We start from the raw sequence: 18,880 nt of genomic DNA, 5'->3' as shown, positions 1-18,880 counted from the left end.
AGCACAGAGTGCAGCAGGAGACCAGGGGGATGGGAGTGATTGACTGCTTTTCTCTGGGGGGAAACTGAGGAGCGGGGCCCCGAGTTCTTGGCTCCTCCAGGGTGGAGATAGGGAGGCCTCCATTTTTACTCTCGTCATCCAAAGCTGTACTGAAAGCTTGCAGGGAACAAAAGCTCCTGAGAGCAAACCCCAGCAGATTACTTAGTCCCGACCGATAAGGGTGGGGCAATTCCGCCCCTGGCAAAGACATTTGGGAACCACAGCAACAGGCCCCTCCCCCAGAAGATCAGCATGAACAGCCAGCCAAGACCCAGTTTGCTGATCAATGAGAAGGGCAGAACGCCACCGCTAGAGGAATACTGCACATAGAATTCATGGCTATTTTCCTATGATTCTTTAGTATTTCAAACTTATTTTTTTAACTGTCTTTTTTTTTAATTTTTCTTTTTCCCTTTTTCAACCAACATCTTATCAATCTTTTTTTAAAAAATTTTTTTTTTATTTTTCATTTTTAGAGTCATAATAAATCCCTTCATAATAGTTACCCTTATTTTTGGCATATATAAGTTGTTCTCTCTTTAAAATTTTGAGATACAATTTCTTCTAACAGAACAAAATATAACCTAAATCTCTACTGTATGGCTTTGTTCTAGTCCCCTACCTGATCACATTGTCCACCCTTTTTTTTCTATAATTCTTTTTTTAAATCCTCTTCTTTCTTTTTTCAAACAGCTTCTTATCAATCCTTTTATGAAATTGTTTATCATTTTCATCTTTACAATCATATTCCATCCATTCATCGTATCAAACCTTATTTTGTATATATATAAGTCTTTCTTTAAAATTTTGGGAGGCACTTCCTTCTAGCTGACCAAAATACACCCAAAATCTAGTGTGTGGCACTGATGTATGCACCAGCCTGATCATATTTGATCATGTTCTGTTTTTTTGTTTTGTTCTGTTTTTGATTGTTTTTCTTTTTCTTTTTTTTCCTCTTTCTTTTTTCTTTCTTTCCCTTTCTTTTCCCGTGGTTTCAGGTATTTTCTGATTTGTTTATATTTTCTGGGGACGTTGTTACCCTCTTAGCATTTTGTTCTTTCTATTCTCCTCTGGACAAAATGACAAGATGGAAAAAATAACCTCAACAAAAAGAACAAAAGGTAGTACCGTCTGCCAGGGACATACTCAATATGGACATTAGTAAGATGTCAGACCTAGAGTTCAGAATCATGATTTTAAAGATACTACCTGGGCTTGAAAAAAGCATGGAAGATATTAGAGAAATCTTTTCTAGAGAAATAAAAGAACTAAAATCTAACCAAGTCGAAATCAAAAAGGCTATTAATGAGGTGAAATCAAAAATGGGGACACTGACTGCTAGGATAAATGAGGCAGAAGAGAGAATCAGTGATATAGAAGACCAAATGATGGAAAATAAAGAACCTGAGAAAAAAGAGATAAACAACTACTGAATCAACAGGGCAGAATTCGAGAGATAAGCAACACCATAAGACAAAACAACATTAGAATATTGGGATCCTAGAAGAAGAAGAAAGAGAGACAAGGGCAGAAGGTATATTGGAGCAAATTATGAAAGAGAACTTCCCTAATGTGAGGAAGGAAACAGGCATCAAAATCCAGGAAGCACAGAGAACCCCTCTCAAAATCAATTAAAATAGGTCAACACCCCGACATCTAATAGTAAAACTTATGAGTCTCACAAAGAGAAAATCCTGAAAGAAGCTCAGGAGAAGAGATATGTAACCTATAATGGTAGAAACATTAGATTGGCAACAGACCTATCCACAGATACCTGGCAGGCCAGAAAGGACTGGCATGTTATATTCAGAGCACTAAACGAGAAAAATATGCAGCCAAGAATACTATATCCAGCCAGGCTATCATTGAAAATAGAAGGCAAGATAAAAAGCTTCCAGGACAAACAAAAACTAAAGGAATTTGCAAACACGAAACCAGCCCTACAAGAAATCTTGAAAGAGGTCCTCTAAGTAGAGAGCCTAAAATCAGCATAGATCAGAAAGGAACACAGACAATATACAGTAACAGTCACCTTACAGGTAATACAATGGCACTAAGTTCATATCTTTCAATAGTTACCCTGAATGTAAATGGGCTCAATTCCCCAATCAAAAGACACAGGCTATCAGACTGGATTAAAAAACAAGACCCATCGGTATGCTGTCTGCAAGAGACCCATTTTAGACCCAAAGACACCTCCAGATTGAAAGTGAGGGGTGGAAAATAATTTACCATACTAATGGACACCAAAAGAAAGCTGAGGTGGCAATCCTTACACCAGACAAATTAAATTTTACACCAAAGACTACAATAACAGATGAGGAAGGACACTATAGTCTACTTAAAGGGTCTATCCAACAACAAGATCTAACAATTGGGCACCTGGGTGGCTCAGTTGTTAAGCGTCTGCCTTCAGCTCAGGTCATGATCCCAGGGTCCTGGGATCGAGTCCCACATCGGGCTCCCTGCTCAGTGGGAGGCCTGCTTCTCTCTCTCCCACTCCCCCTGCTTGTGTTCCTGCTCTTGCTGTGTCCCTCTGTCAAATAAATAAACAAAATCTTTAAAAAAAAATCTAACAATTGCAAATATCTATGCCCCTAACATGGGAGCAGCCAATTAGATAAGGCAATTAATAACAAAAGCAAAGAAACACATTGGCAACAATGCAATAATAGTGGGGAACTTTAACACCCCCCTCACTGAAATGGACAGATCATCTAAGCAAAAGATCAACAAGGAAATAAAGACTTTAAGTGACACACTGGACCAAATGGACTTCACAGACATATTCAGAACATTCCATCCCAAAGCAACGGAATACGCATTCTTTTCTAGTGCTCATGGAACATTCTCCAGAATAGATCACATCCTAGGTCACAAATCAGGTTTCAACAGATACCAAAAGACTGGGATCATTCCCTGCATATTTTCAGACCACAATGCTTTGAAACTAGAGCTCAATCACAAGAGGAAAGTCAGAAAGAACTCAAATACATGGAGGCTAAAGAGCATCCTACTAAGGAATGAATGGGTCAACCAGGAAATTAAAGAAGAATTTAAAAAATTCATGGAAACCAATGAAAATGAAAACACAACTGTTCAAAATCTTTGGAATACAGCAAAGTCCGTCCTGAGAGGAAAGTATATAGCAATACAAGCCTTTCTGAAGAAACAAAAAAGGTCTCAATTACACAGCCTAACCCTAGACCTAAAGGAGCTAGAGAAAAAACAGCAAATAAAGCTTAAACCAGCAGGAGAAAAGAAATAATAAAGATCAGAGTAGAAATCAATGATATAGAAACCAAAACAACAGTAGAACAGATCAACAAAACTAGGAGCTGGTTCTTTGAAAGAATTAACAAGATTGATAAACCCCTGGCCAGCCTTATCAAAAAGAAAAGAGAAATGACCCAAATCAACAAAATCATGAATGAAAGAGGAGAGATCACAACCAACATCAAAGAAATACAAACAATTATAAGAACATATTATGAGCACATGAATAGACATTTTTCCAAAGAAGACATCCAAATGGCCAACAGACACATGAAAAAGTGCTCAACATTGCTCAGCAACAGAGAAATCCAAATCAAAACCTCAATGAGATACCACCTCACACCCGTCAGAATGGCTAAAATTAACAAGTCAGGAAACGACAGATGTTGGCGGGGATGTGGAGAAAGGGGAACCCTCCTACACTGTTGGTCGGAATGCAAGCTCGTGCAGCCTCTCTGGAAAACAGTATGGAGGTTCCTCAAACAGTTGAAAATAGAGCTACCATACGATCCAGCAGTTGCACTACTGGGTATTTACCACAAAGATACAAATGTAGTGATCCGAAGGGGTACGTGCACCCCGATGTTTATAGCAGCAATGTCCACAATAGCCAAACTGTGGAAAGAGCCAAGATGTCCATCGACAGATGAATGGATAAAGAAGATGTGGCATATATACACAATGGAATATTATGCAGCCATCAAAAGGAATGAGATCTTGCCATTTGCAATGACATGGATGGAACTGGAGGGTGTTATGCTGAGTGAAATAAGTCAATCAGAGAAAGACGTATCACATGACCTCACTGATATGAGGAATTCTTAATCTCAGGAAACAAACTGAGGGTTGCTGGAGTGGTGGGGGGTGGGAGGGATTGGGTGGCTGGGTGATAGACATTGGGGAGGGTATGTGCTATGGTGAGCACTGTGAATTGTACAAGCCTGATGAATCACGGATCTGTACTTCTGAAACAAATAATGCAATATATGTTAAGAAAAAAAAAGAAGAAGAAGATAGCAGGAGGGGAAGAATGAAGGGGAGTAAGTCAGAGGGGGAGACAAACCATTAGAGACGATGGACTCTGAAAAACAAACTGAGGGTTCTAGAGGGGAGGGAGGTGGGGGGATAGTTTAGCCTGGTGATGGGTATTAAAGAGGGCACATTCTGCGTGGAGCAGTGGGTGTTATGTACAAACAATGAATCATGGAACACTACATCAAAAACTAATGATGTAATGTACGGTGATTAACATAACAATAAAAATTATTTAAAAAAAAAAGAACATATTATGAGCAACTATATGCAAACAAATTAGATAACCTGGAAGAAATGGATGCATTCCTAGAGATGTACCAACTACCAAAACTGAACCAGGAAGAAATAGAAAACCTGAACAGACCTATAACCACTAAGGAAATTGAAGCAGTCATCAAAAATCTCCCAAGAGGGGCGCCTGGGTGGCTCAGTTGGTTAAGCGACTGCCTTCGGCTCAGGTCATGATCCCGGAGTCCCGGGATCGAGTCCCGCATCAGGCTCCCGGCTCAGCGGGGAGCCTGCTTCTCCCTCTGACCTTCTCCCCTCTCATGCTGTTTCTCTCTCTCTCTCTCTCTCTCTCTCTCTCTCAAATAAATAAATAAAATCTTTAAAAAAAATGGCTATATTACTATTTAAAAAAAAAAAAATCTCCCAAGAAACAAAAGCCCAGGGCCAGATGGCTTCCCAGGGGAATTCTACCAAACATTTCAAGAAGAATTAATACCTATTCCTCTGAAACTGTTTCAAAAAATAGAAATGGGAGGAAAACTTCCAAACTCATTTTATGAGGCCAACATTCCCTTGATCCCAAAACCAGACAAAGACCCCATCAAAAAGAATTACAGACCAATATCCTTGATGAACATGGATACAAAAATTCTCACCAAAATACTAGCCAATAGGATCCAACAGTACATTAAAAGGATTATTCACCACGACCAAGTGGGATTTATTCCTGGGCTGCAAGGTTGGTTCAACATCCGCAAATCAATCAACGTGATACAATACATTAACAAAAGAAAGAACAAGAATCATATGATCCTCTCAATAGATGCAGAAAAAGCATTTGACAAAGTACAGCATCCTTTCTTGATCAAAACTCTTCAGAGTATAAGGATAGAGGGTGCATACCTCAATATCATAAAAGCCATCTATGTGAAACATACAGTGAATATCATTCTCAATGGGGAAAAGCTGAGAGCTTTCCCCCTAAGGTCAGGAATGCGGCAGGGATGTCCACTATCACCACTGCTATTCAACAGAGTATTAGAAGTCCTAGCCACAGCAATCAGATGACAAAAAGAAATCAAAGGCATCCAAATTGGCAAAGAGAAAGTCAAACGCTCACTCTTTGAAGATGATATGATACTTTATGTGGAAAACCCAAAAATCTCCACCCCAAAACTGCTAGAGCTCCTACAGGAATTCAGTATAGTGGCGGGATATAAAATCAATGCACAGAAATCAGTGGCATTCCTATACACCAAAAACAAGACAGAAGAGAGAGAAATTAAGGAGTCGATCCCATTTACAATTGCACCCCAAACCATAAGATACCTAGGAATAAATCTAACCAAAGAGGCAAAGTATCTGTACTCAGAAACCTATAAAATACTGATTAAAGATATTGAGGAAGACATAAAGAAATGGAAAAACGTTCCATGCTCATGGATTGGAAGAACAAATATGGTGAAGAGTCAATGCTACCTAGAGCAATCTACACATTCAATGCAATCCCTATCAAAATACCATCCACTTTTTTCAAAGAAACGGGAGAAACAATTCTAAAATTCATATGGAACCAGAAAAGACCCCGAATAGCCAGAAGAATGTTGAAAAAGAAAAGCAAAGCTGGCGGCCTCACAATTCTGGACTTCCAGCTTTATTACAAAGCTGTCATCATCAAGACAGTATGGTAATGGCACAAAACCGACACATAGATCAGTGGAACAAAATACAGAGCCCAGATATGGGCCTTCAACTCTATGGTCAACTCAACTTTGACAAAGCAGGAAAGAATGTCCAATGGAAAAAAGACAGTCTCTTCAACAAATGGTGTTGGGAAAATTGGACAGCCACATGCAGAAGAATGAAACTGGACCATTTCCTTACACCACACACAAAAATAGACTCCAAATGGTTGAAAGACCTAAATGTGAGACAGGAGTCCATCAAAATCCTAAAAGACAACATAGGCCGCAACCTCTTCGACCTCAGCCACAGCAAGTTCTTCCTAGAAACATCACCAAAGGCAAGGGAAGCAAGGGCAAAAATGAACTATTGGGATTTCATCAAGATAAAAAGCTTTTGCACAGCAAAAGAAACAGTCCACAAAACCAAAAGACAACCGACAGAATGGGAGAAAATATTTGCAAATGACATATCAGATAAAGAGCTAGTATCCAAAATCTATAAAGAACTTATCCAACTCAACACCCAAAGAACAAATAATCCAATGAAGAAATGGGCAGAAGACATGAACAGACATTTTTCCAAAGAAGACATCCAAATGGCCAAAAGACACATGAAAAAGTGCTCAACATCGCTCAGCATCAGGGAAATTGAAATCAAAACTTCAATGAGATACCACCTCACACCCGTCAGAATGGCTAGAATTAACAAGTCAGGAAACGACAGATGTTGGCGGGGATGTGGAGAAAGGGGAACCCTCCTACACTGTTGGTGAAAATGCAAGCTGGTGCAGCCCCTCGGAAAACAGTATGGAGGTTCCTCAAAAAGTTGAAAATAGAGCTACCATACGATCCAGCAATTGCACTACTGGGTATTTACCACAAAGATACAAATGTAGGGATCCTAAGGGGTATGTGCACCCTGATGTTTATAGCGGCAATGTCCACAATAGCCAAACTGTGGAAAGAGCCAAGATGTTCATCAACAGATGAATGGATAAAGAAGATGTGGTATACATATACAATGGAATATTATGCAGCCATGAAAAGCAATGAGATCTTGCCATTTGCAACAACGTGGATGGAACTGGAGGGTGTTATGCTGAGTGAAATAAGTCAATCAGAGAAAGACATATATCATATGACCTCACTGATATGAGGAATTCTTAATCTCAGGAAACAAACTGAGGGTTGCTGGAGTGGGAGTGGGGTGGGAGGGATGGGGTGGCTGGGTGATAGACATTGGGGAGGGTATTTGCTATGGTGAGCGCTGTGAATTGTGGAAGACTGTTGAATCACAAATCTGTACCTCTGAAACAAATAATGCAATATATGTTAAGAAAAAAAAAAGAAGATAGCAGGAGGGGAAGAATGAAGGGGAGGAAATCAGAGGGAGAGACGAACCATGAGAGACGATGGACTTTGACAAACAAAATGAGGGTTCTAGAGGGTAGGGGGGTGTGGGGATGGGTTAGCCTGGTGATGGGTATTAAAGAGGGCACGCTTTGTATGGAACATTGGGTGTTATGTACAAACAATGAATCATGGAACACTACATCAAAAACTAATGATGTAATATATGGTGATTAACATAACAACAAAAAAATTTAAAGGAAAAAAATAAAAGCTGTGCAGCTTTGAATGAGAAAGAAAAAAGAAAAAAAGGCAATCAATGGAAACCAAGCCGAGATAGCCTAAAGGTTGGAATTAGCAGAAAGGGTGATAAAGCAACTACTTATAACTGTTTAAATGAAACAAAAGAGAATATGCTCACAAGGAAATAAAAGATACCAAATTTCAGTGAAGAAATAAAAACTATAAAAGAACCAAATGGAAATTCTAGACCTGAAATATATAATAGCAGAAATTTTAAAATCCACTGAAGAGGTTCAACAATAGAATAAAAGTGATAACAAATCAAGTACCTGGAGAAAGAAATCAAAAGGCCTAACACACATATAATTGGCATACAGGAAAGAAAGAAAGGAATTAGTAAATCAATGAAATATCAAACAGGCAAAATCTTTAACAAAATATTATCAAACTGAGTTCAACCATACATTAAAAGAATAATATACCATGATCAAGGGGGATTTATTCCAGTGATTCAAGTATAATTTAACACTCACAAATCAATCAATATGATACATTGACAAAATGAAGGCTAAATTCATGTGATCATATCAATAGATCCATAAAAAAAATTGACAAAGTAACATCCATTCCTGATAAAAATTCTCAACAGCATATAGAAGGAACATACTTCAAAATTGTGAAGTCCATATATGACAAGCCCACAGCCAATATCGTAATCAATGGTGAAAATCTGAGCTTTTCTTCTATGATCAGAAGCAAGATAAGGATGCTCAATAACCCCACTTTTATTTAACATAGTATTGGGAGTCATAGAGTAATGAGCAAGAAAAAGAAATAAAAGGCTTCTAAATTGGAGAGGAGAAGTAAACTGTCTCTAATTGCAAGTGACATGGTATTATACATAGAAAACCCCAAAGGCTCTACCAAAAAAAAAAAAGTTTAAAACTAATATATGAGTTCAATAAAGTTGAAGGACACAAAATCCATATAATCAGTTGTGTTTCTACACACTAGTAATGAACTAGCAGAAAGAGAAATTAAGAAATAATCCCATTTACAATTACATCAAAAAGAATAAAATACCTAGGAATAAATTTAACCAAGGAGGTGAGAGACTAGTACACTGAAAATTATAAGACATCAATGAAAGAAATTAAAGACACAAATAAATGGAAAAATATTCTGTGTTCATGGACCGGAAGAATTATTAATGTTAAAATGTCCATACTACCCAAATCTACAGATTCAATGCAATCCCTATCAAAATTCCAATGGTATTGTTAATTGAAATAGGGAAAAATACCTAAAATTTATACAGAACCACAAAAGACCCCAAATAGAGCAATCCTGAGAAAGCTGTTTTTTGGGTTTTTTTTTTAACTCCATTTAAAATACCATCAGTGGTGCCTGTGTGGCTCAGTTGGTTGAGTGTCTGACTCTTGATTTTGGCTCCAGTCATGATCTCAGAGTAGTAGGATCAAGCCCTGCGTGGGGCTCCACACTCAGCATGGGATCTGCTTGAGATTCTCTCTCTCCCCCTCTGCCCCTCCCCCTGCTCTCTCTCTCTCAAATCTTAAAAAAATAAAAATTAAAAATACCATCAAAAATATAAAAGAACAAACAGAATTTATTTAGAAATAAGACTTCTATACCAAAACTACAAAAATGTTTAGGAGAAATTAAAGAAAGCCAAAATAAATGGATAGATAGACCATGCTAATGAATTTACTTATATTGTTGAACTAATTCTCCCCAAATTTATCTTTAAAATTAACATAATCCTAATCATAACCCCAGTAGCTTTTTCTGTAGAAATTGATAGATGATCATAAAGTTTATGCCGAAAGAGCTTGACTTTCCCACAAAGGGATCATGACCTGAGCTGAAGGCAGATGCTTAACCAACTGCCACCCAGGCACCCCTAAAATAACACATTCTTATGGTGTTACTGGCATATTTTACCAACAGAAGGCCAGTAATATTCTTTCTAGCTCAGATTCTTGATCCATGATATCACTGAGGTCTATGTTTCAGAAGACTAAGGAACCTTTCTTTATCATGTGTGTTCCACCAAGAAGCCTGAAACCCAGAGCTGATATCTGGCTCGTTTTATAAATCCCAGTCTGTGGATAAATGACACATTTCCTTTCCATACAGATGGCATCTTATTAGGCAGGACACTGTAGATCAATTTAGAAGAAATTGGACAATCTGGAAATCTCTGCCTTCATTTGAAACTACTACCTTTTTTTCTCTAATAAGGGCAGGAATGTGTGTGGATCTATAAAAAGTAATTTATGTCATTCATGAATATATTAGATATGTCCTTTTATATGACAAAAGAAAAGGCTAATTATGCCCTATTGGTCCATAACCATTATTGCCCCAGCTTAACACTCCTAAACCAGAAGGTGCATGGCTGTGAGCAGAATTGGGAAGAAGAACCCTCATTTGGACTTAGCCTCCTAGGAAGATTTTTCCAAAGAAAATTATAGGAAAGCCACAGTAGTGTAGCTTTCTTCTAAGAGTAAGTATTGGAGCCTAGCAGGACTTTAAGGGATCTATGTGGAAGCAGAAAGAAGCCAGTTCTGACTTCATGAAATTTTTCTATTGGGTCGATCTTGCTAGTCCTTCTATTTTTTATTCATAGTTAAAATAGATCTTCTTATTTAAAAAGGCCCCTAAACCCTGTCTTCCTTTGAAAATGTTGTTCTGCTGTGTTCTTCATCTGGAATGTCTGTCCCCTACTTTCCACTTGGAAAAAGATCGCTTATCCTTGGAAACCAGGTAAAATGTTTATAATTCACACCTAGAAGATGTTTTTTTGTGACTTTGTTGTTTTTAGTATCATCATAGATTTTAATCACAATGTATACTTGTTTTATTTCATTTTATCCCATTTCTGCCATTGGGTGGAACACTACTCAAGAGTAAGATGCAAAGCCTAATTGTCTTTACTTTTCCATTCCTTAGTAAAATGCATTGATTTTCCACCCTCTGGGGATTTGGATCTTTGAGTGAAAAAAGATGTCTTGAGCATCACTTTTGAATGTTTTTCTTCATCTGAAAAGTATTATAAGCTCTTCTAGTAGCACATAAAATCAAATTATTGTGCATCTGATAGCATGCATAAATTCACTTCTTCTATTCAGCAGGAACAAATCTTTCACTTTCTCAACAGAAGCATTTGTGTCTGTGACTTTATTTTCAATTATTTATCTTTTCACCTTAGCATGACAAATGCCTCTTTTCTCTGGTATATTCCGTATTCAGTTCAATCAGCCAATTTTCAATAAATCAATCAACTAAATAATAAATATTGCATTTGTTGGGCTCCTGTAACAGACCTAAAAGCACTTATAGAAACTATGCTATATTACTATGCTATAGTGGGACACAAAAGAAATAAAGGATCTAGTCCCTGCTATTGAGAAACTAATGAATAAAATAATAATTTAGTTATAGTTATCATTTTCTAGTACTTTAAAGTCTCCAACATAAATGATCTTCACATAAATGAGTTCATTGGCTAGCCATCTCACATTGACAAAATGATCCACTGAAGTTGGACTTTAATTATGAAACTAAGGTTCCAGAGAATAAGTGGATTCAGAGATTGTTGAAGGCCATATACTATTTAATTCCAGGTCTCTTTGCAATGTCCTTTACATTGTCATATATGAAATATTTACAAGCACAAATGAATACATATAAAGCAATGTGAGTTTAGAAGGAATTTAGAAGAAAGGAACAGAAACATATAGAAAGAATGAGGGAAGAAGCTTGCATTGAGGAGTCAAATTCGCTCTTTGCACCACATGAAGTATTTAATACCATCCTCAAACAATATAGAGCAAAATAGACATTGGTGCATGATTAGAGGCATTATTTTTTCAGACTTAAGGGCTGGGAAGATTTTCCACTGAGGAAAAAAATCTGTCTCCTTGGAATGTGCTTGGAATGTGCTCATCTGTGTGGAGCCCTGAGGTACCTCCTGGGCTCCAGAAAAAGGTGATCACTTCAAACCTATAGAAATATTGAATTCTCATCTTAGTATCTGAAGCCCCCACAATTTGACTTTCCAATCCTCTCCCCTGTCGCTAAGCAACAATACAACCCAAGTTCCAACTAACCTAAACTCTTAGTGGTAGTCCACAAATTGCCACATGCTGTATTCTCTGTCTGAAATATTCTTCTGCACAAGACTACTAAGAGAATTGTTTTTCCCAGTTCAGCCAAGAAGAAAGCCCTTTCTCTTCCTAGGATGGCCCCTTCTAGGGGAGTTTTACACAACCTCCAATAATAGCACTTAACACACATTATAATTACAACCCACTTAAGTTAACCAATCTTAATAGCTAATCTCAGCATGGAGAGACTACAAAAGAAATGGAATCCATTACTAAATGTCTTAAAGAATACTGCATATCTTTACTGAAATTTCCAGGAGAGAGACACACAGGATCACAGAACACCAGCACCAAAGCTTCCTATTTAGTCACTTTTTTTTCCTTTTCTCCGATTATATATTTATGGTATCTATTTAAATATCTCCTGTATCTATCTTCCAAATCTCTAGTATGCACTACTTTCTTTCTCATTGCATTATCCCTTCTTTCTCATTGTCCTCTGTTATTTCTTTCCTAGAGCTGGTCCAAGTCCTTATATATGAAGATCACTTTATCCCATTTAAATTACTCCAAGGCACTCATTACTCTGTTCAGCCCAATAAAGATCTAACACACTATGAATGAAAACAAAGGATCCAGTTTAGAAAGTAGGGGAAAGGGAAAAGTTGTGAATGGTCTTTATTTAATATTTTTGTCCTCAATTGTCAGTCTGTATTCCACAGGACTGTGCACTCCTTGATCATGTTTTGGGTTTTGTCTCAATGTATTTAGTTTTTTGATATTACCAATAGTTAACATAATGTCTGAGACAAAATAGCTATTCAGTAAATACTGGCTGCTTGAATAATTGAATGAAGGAACATATGAATGATTAGAAAGCTCATATTCTACAGGAAATGCATGTAACTGCAAAAATACCTAATTTGTGACACTCTAAACCAATTATTACCATGTTCTCAGAGAATTATGCAAACAAGTTCCTTAGAAACTAATTTTTTGAGTCATTTAACAGTAATAATGGTATTCACTCAAAGATACAACTGCTAATCTATTGAAACCTACAATAAGCCAAAACTCCCCATCAGCTGGGGTATCTGCACAATGACTCACATTGCCTCAGACACTTCCATACAGAAGGGTGCCTGCCACTTTGCAGCTAAAAGGAAATCAGTCCTAAGAAAAATAGCTTCATTTTACTACGCTGGTCTCTCTTTGGCATATACACAGGCTAGGTACCTAACACCCTAAAATGCCCACTCTTTTCCTTTATATGATCAAAGACTACCCCACTAGAAATTTTTTTTTTGTTGAGTTCTACTTTATCTTCCTAAGAAAGATAAGAGACTAGAAAACCAATGCACATTGAAGATAAGAAGTTAAGCCAGTAAAATGGCATTTCCTTTCACATAAGATTACAGAACTCATTATTCCAGACTTAAACTAAATTCGGTTATCCATGAGAAGGTGGATGATTTGGATGTGATCCTTTTACCCATAAATTGCTGTCCCATTTCTCCTTAATCCGGTCATGAAGGAAAATGGTAGGCTTTAAATTTCTCTCACATTTAAATATCAGGAACAGAAAAATGAGAATTTCAGGAATTAATGGTACCACCAACCCTTATATTTACTGTGGAACCTCTAGGTGAGAACTAGTCCTGCATTCAGAGTAAAGGAATTTCTTTAAAAAGCATTCACATTCCCTCTGAGGAGCATTTCTGACACAATACATTCTTCACAGCTTCCTTCACATCTTTGTTCCTCAAACTATAGATGAAGGGATTGAGCATAGGTGTCACAACTCCATAGAAGAAAGAGATGATTTTGTCTTTGCCTGCACTGGAAGAGTCTTTAGCCTTGGGTTTCTCATACATAAGGAGAATGGTTCCATAGAATATAATCACCACTCTTAAGTGGGCGAGCAAGTGGAGAAGGCTTTATGCTTACCCTCCACAAAAGGAATCTTCAGGATGGTGGAGAGAATGAAAACATAGGAAACAAAAACGAAAAATACTAGGACCACAAGAAAAATTATATTAGCAATACCCATGCTAATCACATTTATGGAGATAGCACAGGCCAATTTTAAGATAGCCAAGATTTCACAAGTAAAATAATTAATGACATTATCCCCACAGAAAGGAAGCCGCATTGCAAGAGAGGTTTGCAACACAGAATTGACAGCCCCTGCAATCCAGGACCCAGCAGCCATGGGCACATACGAAGTTTTGCTCATAATAATGATGTATCTCAGAGGGTTACAGATGGCCACGTAGTGGTCAAATGCCATCATGCTTAGAAGGACACACTCTGTGGCTCCCATAGCGAAGGAGAGAAACATTTGCATTCCACATCCAGAGAAGGAAATGGTTTTCTTTGAAGTTAAGAAGCTGCTAAGAAATAGGGGAATAGAAGAACTGGTATAGCAACTATCCAAGAATGATAAGTTACAGAGGAAAAAGTACATGGGGGTGTGCAGGTGGGTGTCACAGACACTTACAATGATGATGACTCCATTTCCCAGCAGAATCACCAGGTACATACATAGGACCAGCACAAAATAAATGGCCTCAAGTTCTGGATAGCCAGAAAGTCCCAAAAGGACAAATTCTGTCACAGAGGACTGACTGGTCTTTCCCATGTTAATATTTTCTTTCACTAAAATGAATTCTGTAGCAGCCAGAATACATGTGGATCTGTTACAGCAGTGTTTGCAAGAGTTGTTTCCATCCGTAAGTGGCTTCCCTTATGGGTAATATGGACTTATAAATGGATACACAGCATAAGAATATGTTACAATCCTCTAAGCTCAGTTAGAATTTTAGATCTTATGGAGACTAACTCCAAAAAAAAATGTCCTTGTTAGAAAAGAGATTCAGAACACATACAACTGGGTGAGAATTATGTATCTCACTTACATTATGAATTTGAAATTATTTTGAATGCAATGTCACCATAACATGTTGACCAAACAATCCAGACACAACTAATATGTTACCATCAACAAAAATCACTGTTCTTCAGTTACTAAAACAAAATGGTGTATATAAGTCCTGCTTTAATGGTAATTTCATCTCAGTTTCAGAATTTTGTGGCTAGAAAAACAAGCTGAAAAGATACATTTTTAGAAAAAGACCTTTTGGTTAATTCAAATCTGGGGGGAAATATATACCTGTAATTACCTAAGAATATTAACTACAGACATTACTAAAGGTTGTAAAAGAAAAAAGAAAACATTTTTAGATAAAATTATTCTTGTCTTTTTCAGTACAAATTGGGATGTCTATTGTCCTGCCTAATATAGATAATGAATTACAAGTAGATCTCAGAAAAACTCCAGTGCACATGTCTCAATCTAAAAACCATAATAAAGGTATAAACTGAGAAATTAAACTGATGGGAGATTTACTCTTTTACTTGCAGGTATGAGAAAATACATATTTTTTCCCTGCACAGAAATCAGGTTCTGCTCAAACAGCTGTTCTGCCAATCTTTTTCTCACTGCCTATCCAGAATACCCATAATAAAGAGGGATAGGTCATTCAAAATATTTTTAAGCATTAGTAATATGTTATAATTATTTATATCCCCACTTCACTAGAAATGCAATGTTTCTATATTAAAATGCCAGAAACAGAAGCCCTACTTTTTTGTGAGATTGCTAGTCTCATAAATTCCATCTCAATAAGTTCAATAATATAACTAAAAAAACTATCTGCTTCACAGTTTTCATTAATACCAAGTAGCTGTCATTGCTACAGTTAAAAAAAAAAAAATTAACCAGTGGAAAAATAGAACTGACTTCCAGTAAAAATAAAAACTGGGGCTCTTTATAATCACTTCACTAGTAGAGGAACCTTTAAAGGACCAGCCAAGAGGCACCTAGGTGGCTCAGTTGGTTAAGCGTCTGCCTTAAGCTCAGGTCATGGTCCCAGGGTCCTGAGCCCTGCCTTGGGCTGTCTGCTCAGTGGGGAGCCTGCTTCTCCCTCTCCTTCTGCATGCCGCTCCCCCTGCTTATGTGCTCTCTCTCCCTCTTTCTCTCTCTCTCTCTCCCTTTCTCTCTGTCAAACAAATAAATATTTAAAAAAAAAAAAAAAGGACCAGCCAATGGAGCACCAAAACAACTTAAAGTCTTGGCTGCTTTGAGGATCTTTCTAATCCCAAAAGTAATTTAAAGTTCGCAATGTGGATTGGTTAGAATTTAGGAACTCTCTAGTACTTTTAGGATGAAGTCCCCTAGAAGCAATTAAAACAAAGTTGCTAATACAATTAAACTTAAGTGTAACTCACACACAAAAAAATAATTCTTCTGTCTGTACACCCTCTGAGAGCAAATTTAGAACTGCTACCCAAGTAAAATAGTCAAGACATGAACATTAGAATTGACTATCTCTGATAGAGAGATATGGCAGTAATCTGTGATGCTTAGGTTAAAATGATACTTTGTTCTTAATAAATTATCTACCAATCACCTTTGTTTTGACCTCTAAATCCTGGATTCTCAGAATTGATAAACATTATTCTGGTCTCAGACAGGGAGGAGCAAGATGGAGGAAGAGTAGGAGACCTAAATTTCGTCTGGTCCCAGGAATTCAGCTAGATAGGGATCAAACCATCCTGAACACTTACGAACTCAACAGGAGATCGAAGAAAAGAATAGCAGCAACTCTCTGAACAGAAAAGCGACCACTTTCTGGAAGGTAGGACGTACAGAGAAGTGAATCCGAGGTGATATTCGGGAAGATAGACGGCGGGGAAGGGAGCATCCATCAGCCGCTACTGGCATGATAGAGAAGCGGAGCACAAAATTGGAACTTTTAGAAGTCAGCTCCACTGAGGGACGTTGCTCCAGTGGCTAAGCAGGGGGTGGAACCCTCTCTGGGACAGTGTGGTCTCAGGACCCTTGGGGTCACAGAAAGACTGGGGGTGCCTGAGTGCAGCAGAGCTCCCAGGGATTGGAGCAGGGAAGCTCGGGTTGCCATAAACTGTGATCCGTGGCACAGTTGGGCCACTGCTCCTCCAGCAGGGACCGAACAGCGGCAGATCAGGAGGGGCTCCCCTTCCTCCCCAGAGAGGAGTGACGTGGGAGTGCACCGCAGGAATCTGCTGGGTTTAGAGACTCAACACGGGGTCGTGTGCCAGAGATAGAAACACTTGGTCACAGGCCGGGTAAGCACGGAGTGCAGCCGGAGACCGGGGAGATGAGAGTGAGTGACTGCTTTTCTCTGGGGGCGCACTGAGGAGTGGGGCCCTGAGTTCTCAGCTCCTCAGGGCAGAGATTGGGAGGTCGCCATTTTCACTCCCGTCCTCCAAAGCTGTATGGAAAGCTTGCAGGGGACTAAAGCTCCCGAGAGCAAATCTGAGCAGATTACTTAGCCTGGACCCCGGCAAGGGCGGGGCAATTCCACCTCCGGCAAAGACTTTTGGGAGCCACAGCAACAGACCCCTCCCCCAAAAGATCAGCAAGAACAGCCAGCCAAGACCAAGTTTACCGATCAATGAGAACAGCATAACTCCAGCCCTAGGGGAATACTGCACATAGAATCCATGGCATTTTTACCATGATTCTTTAGTCTTTTAAAGTTAATTTTTTTAATTTTCTTTTTCTTATTTTTAATTTTTCTTTGTCCCTTTTTCAACCATCAATCCATTTTTTAAAAAAATCTTTTTTATTTTTCATTTTTAGAGTCATATTCCATCCCTTCATAGTAGTTAACCTTATTTTTGGTATCTATATATAAGTTGTTCTCTCTTTAAAATTTTGGGATACAGTTTCTTCTAACAGACCAAAATATACCCTAAATCTCTAGTGTATGGCTTTGTTCTAGCCTCCTGCCTGATCACATTCTCTCCCCCTTTTTTTTAAATCCTCTTCTTTCTTTTTTCAACTAACTTCTTATCAATTCATTTTATAAAATCCTTTATAATTTTCATCTTTACAGACATATTCCATCCCTTCATCATATTTACCTTTATTTTTGTACATATATAAGCTTTTCTTTCTTTAAAATTTGGAGGTACTTTCTTCTAACAGACCAAAATACGCCCAAAATCTAGTGTGTGGCACTGATCTATGCACCAGCCTGATCATATTTGATCATATTCTGGTTTTTTTGTTTGTTTTATCTTTTTCTTTTACTTTTTTCTTCTTCTTTCTTTCTTTCCCTTTCTTTTCACCCGGTTTAAGGTCTCTTCTGATTTGTTTAGTATATATTTTTCTGGGATCATTGTTACCCAGTTAGCATTTTGTTCTCTCATTCATCTGTTCTCCCCTGGACAAAATGACACGATGGAAAAAACTCACCTCAAAAAAAGAACAAGAGACAATACGGACTGCCAGGGACCTACTCAATACAGACATTAGTAAGATGTCAGAACTAGAGTTCAGAATGATGATTTTTAAGATACTACCTGGGCTTGAAAAAAGCATGGAAGATATTAGAGAAATCCTTTCTGGAGAAATAAAAGAACTAAAATCTAACCAAACCAAATCAAACCATGCAATCAAAAATGGAGGCTCTAACTACTAGGATAAATGAGGCAGAAGAGAGAATCAGTGGTATAGAAGACCAAATGATGGAAAATAAAGAACCTGAGAAAAAGAGAGATAAACAACTACTGGATCATGAGGGCAGAATTCGAGAGATAAGTGATACCATTAGACAAAACAATATTGGAATAATTGAGATCCCAGAGGAAGAAGAAGAGAGACAGGGGCAGATGGTATATTGGAGCAAATTACAGTAGAGAACTTCCCTAATTTGGGGAAGGAAACAGGCATCAAAATCCAGGAGGCACAGAGAACCCCTCTCAAAATCAATAAAAATAGGTCAACACCCCGACATCTAATAGTAAAACTTACGAGTCTCAGAGACAAAGAGAAAATCCTGAAAG

The 18,880-nt window shown here is 38.0% G+C and overlaps 1 protein-coding gene across 1 annotated transcript; it reads right to left on the bottom strand.

The window, feature by feature from the left end:
- Positions 1-13,680: 13,680 nt before the first annotated feature.
- LOC112836724 (olfactory receptor 13C7-like) lies at positions 13,681-14,627 on the bottom strand. The gene is given in 2 exon segments (XM_073876738.1): positions 13,681-13,907; positions 13,910-14,627. Coding segments are annotated over 2 exon segments (945 nt in total).
- Between the last annotated feature and the right edge of the window lie 4,253 nt (positions 14,628-18,880).

Source organism: Callorhinus ursinus, unplaced genomic scaffold (assembly GCF_003265705.2).
Source record: "Callorhinus ursinus isolate GAN/ISIS: 27379988/994484 unplaced genomic scaffold, GSC_fseal_2.0 scaffold24, whole genome shotgun sequence".
Lineage (NCBI taxonomy): Eukaryota > Metazoa > Chordata > Mammalia > Carnivora > Otariidae > Callorhinus > Callorhinus ursinus.
Note: the sequence above shows the minus strand (reverse complement) of the source record. Positions and strands in the feature narration are given on the sequence as shown.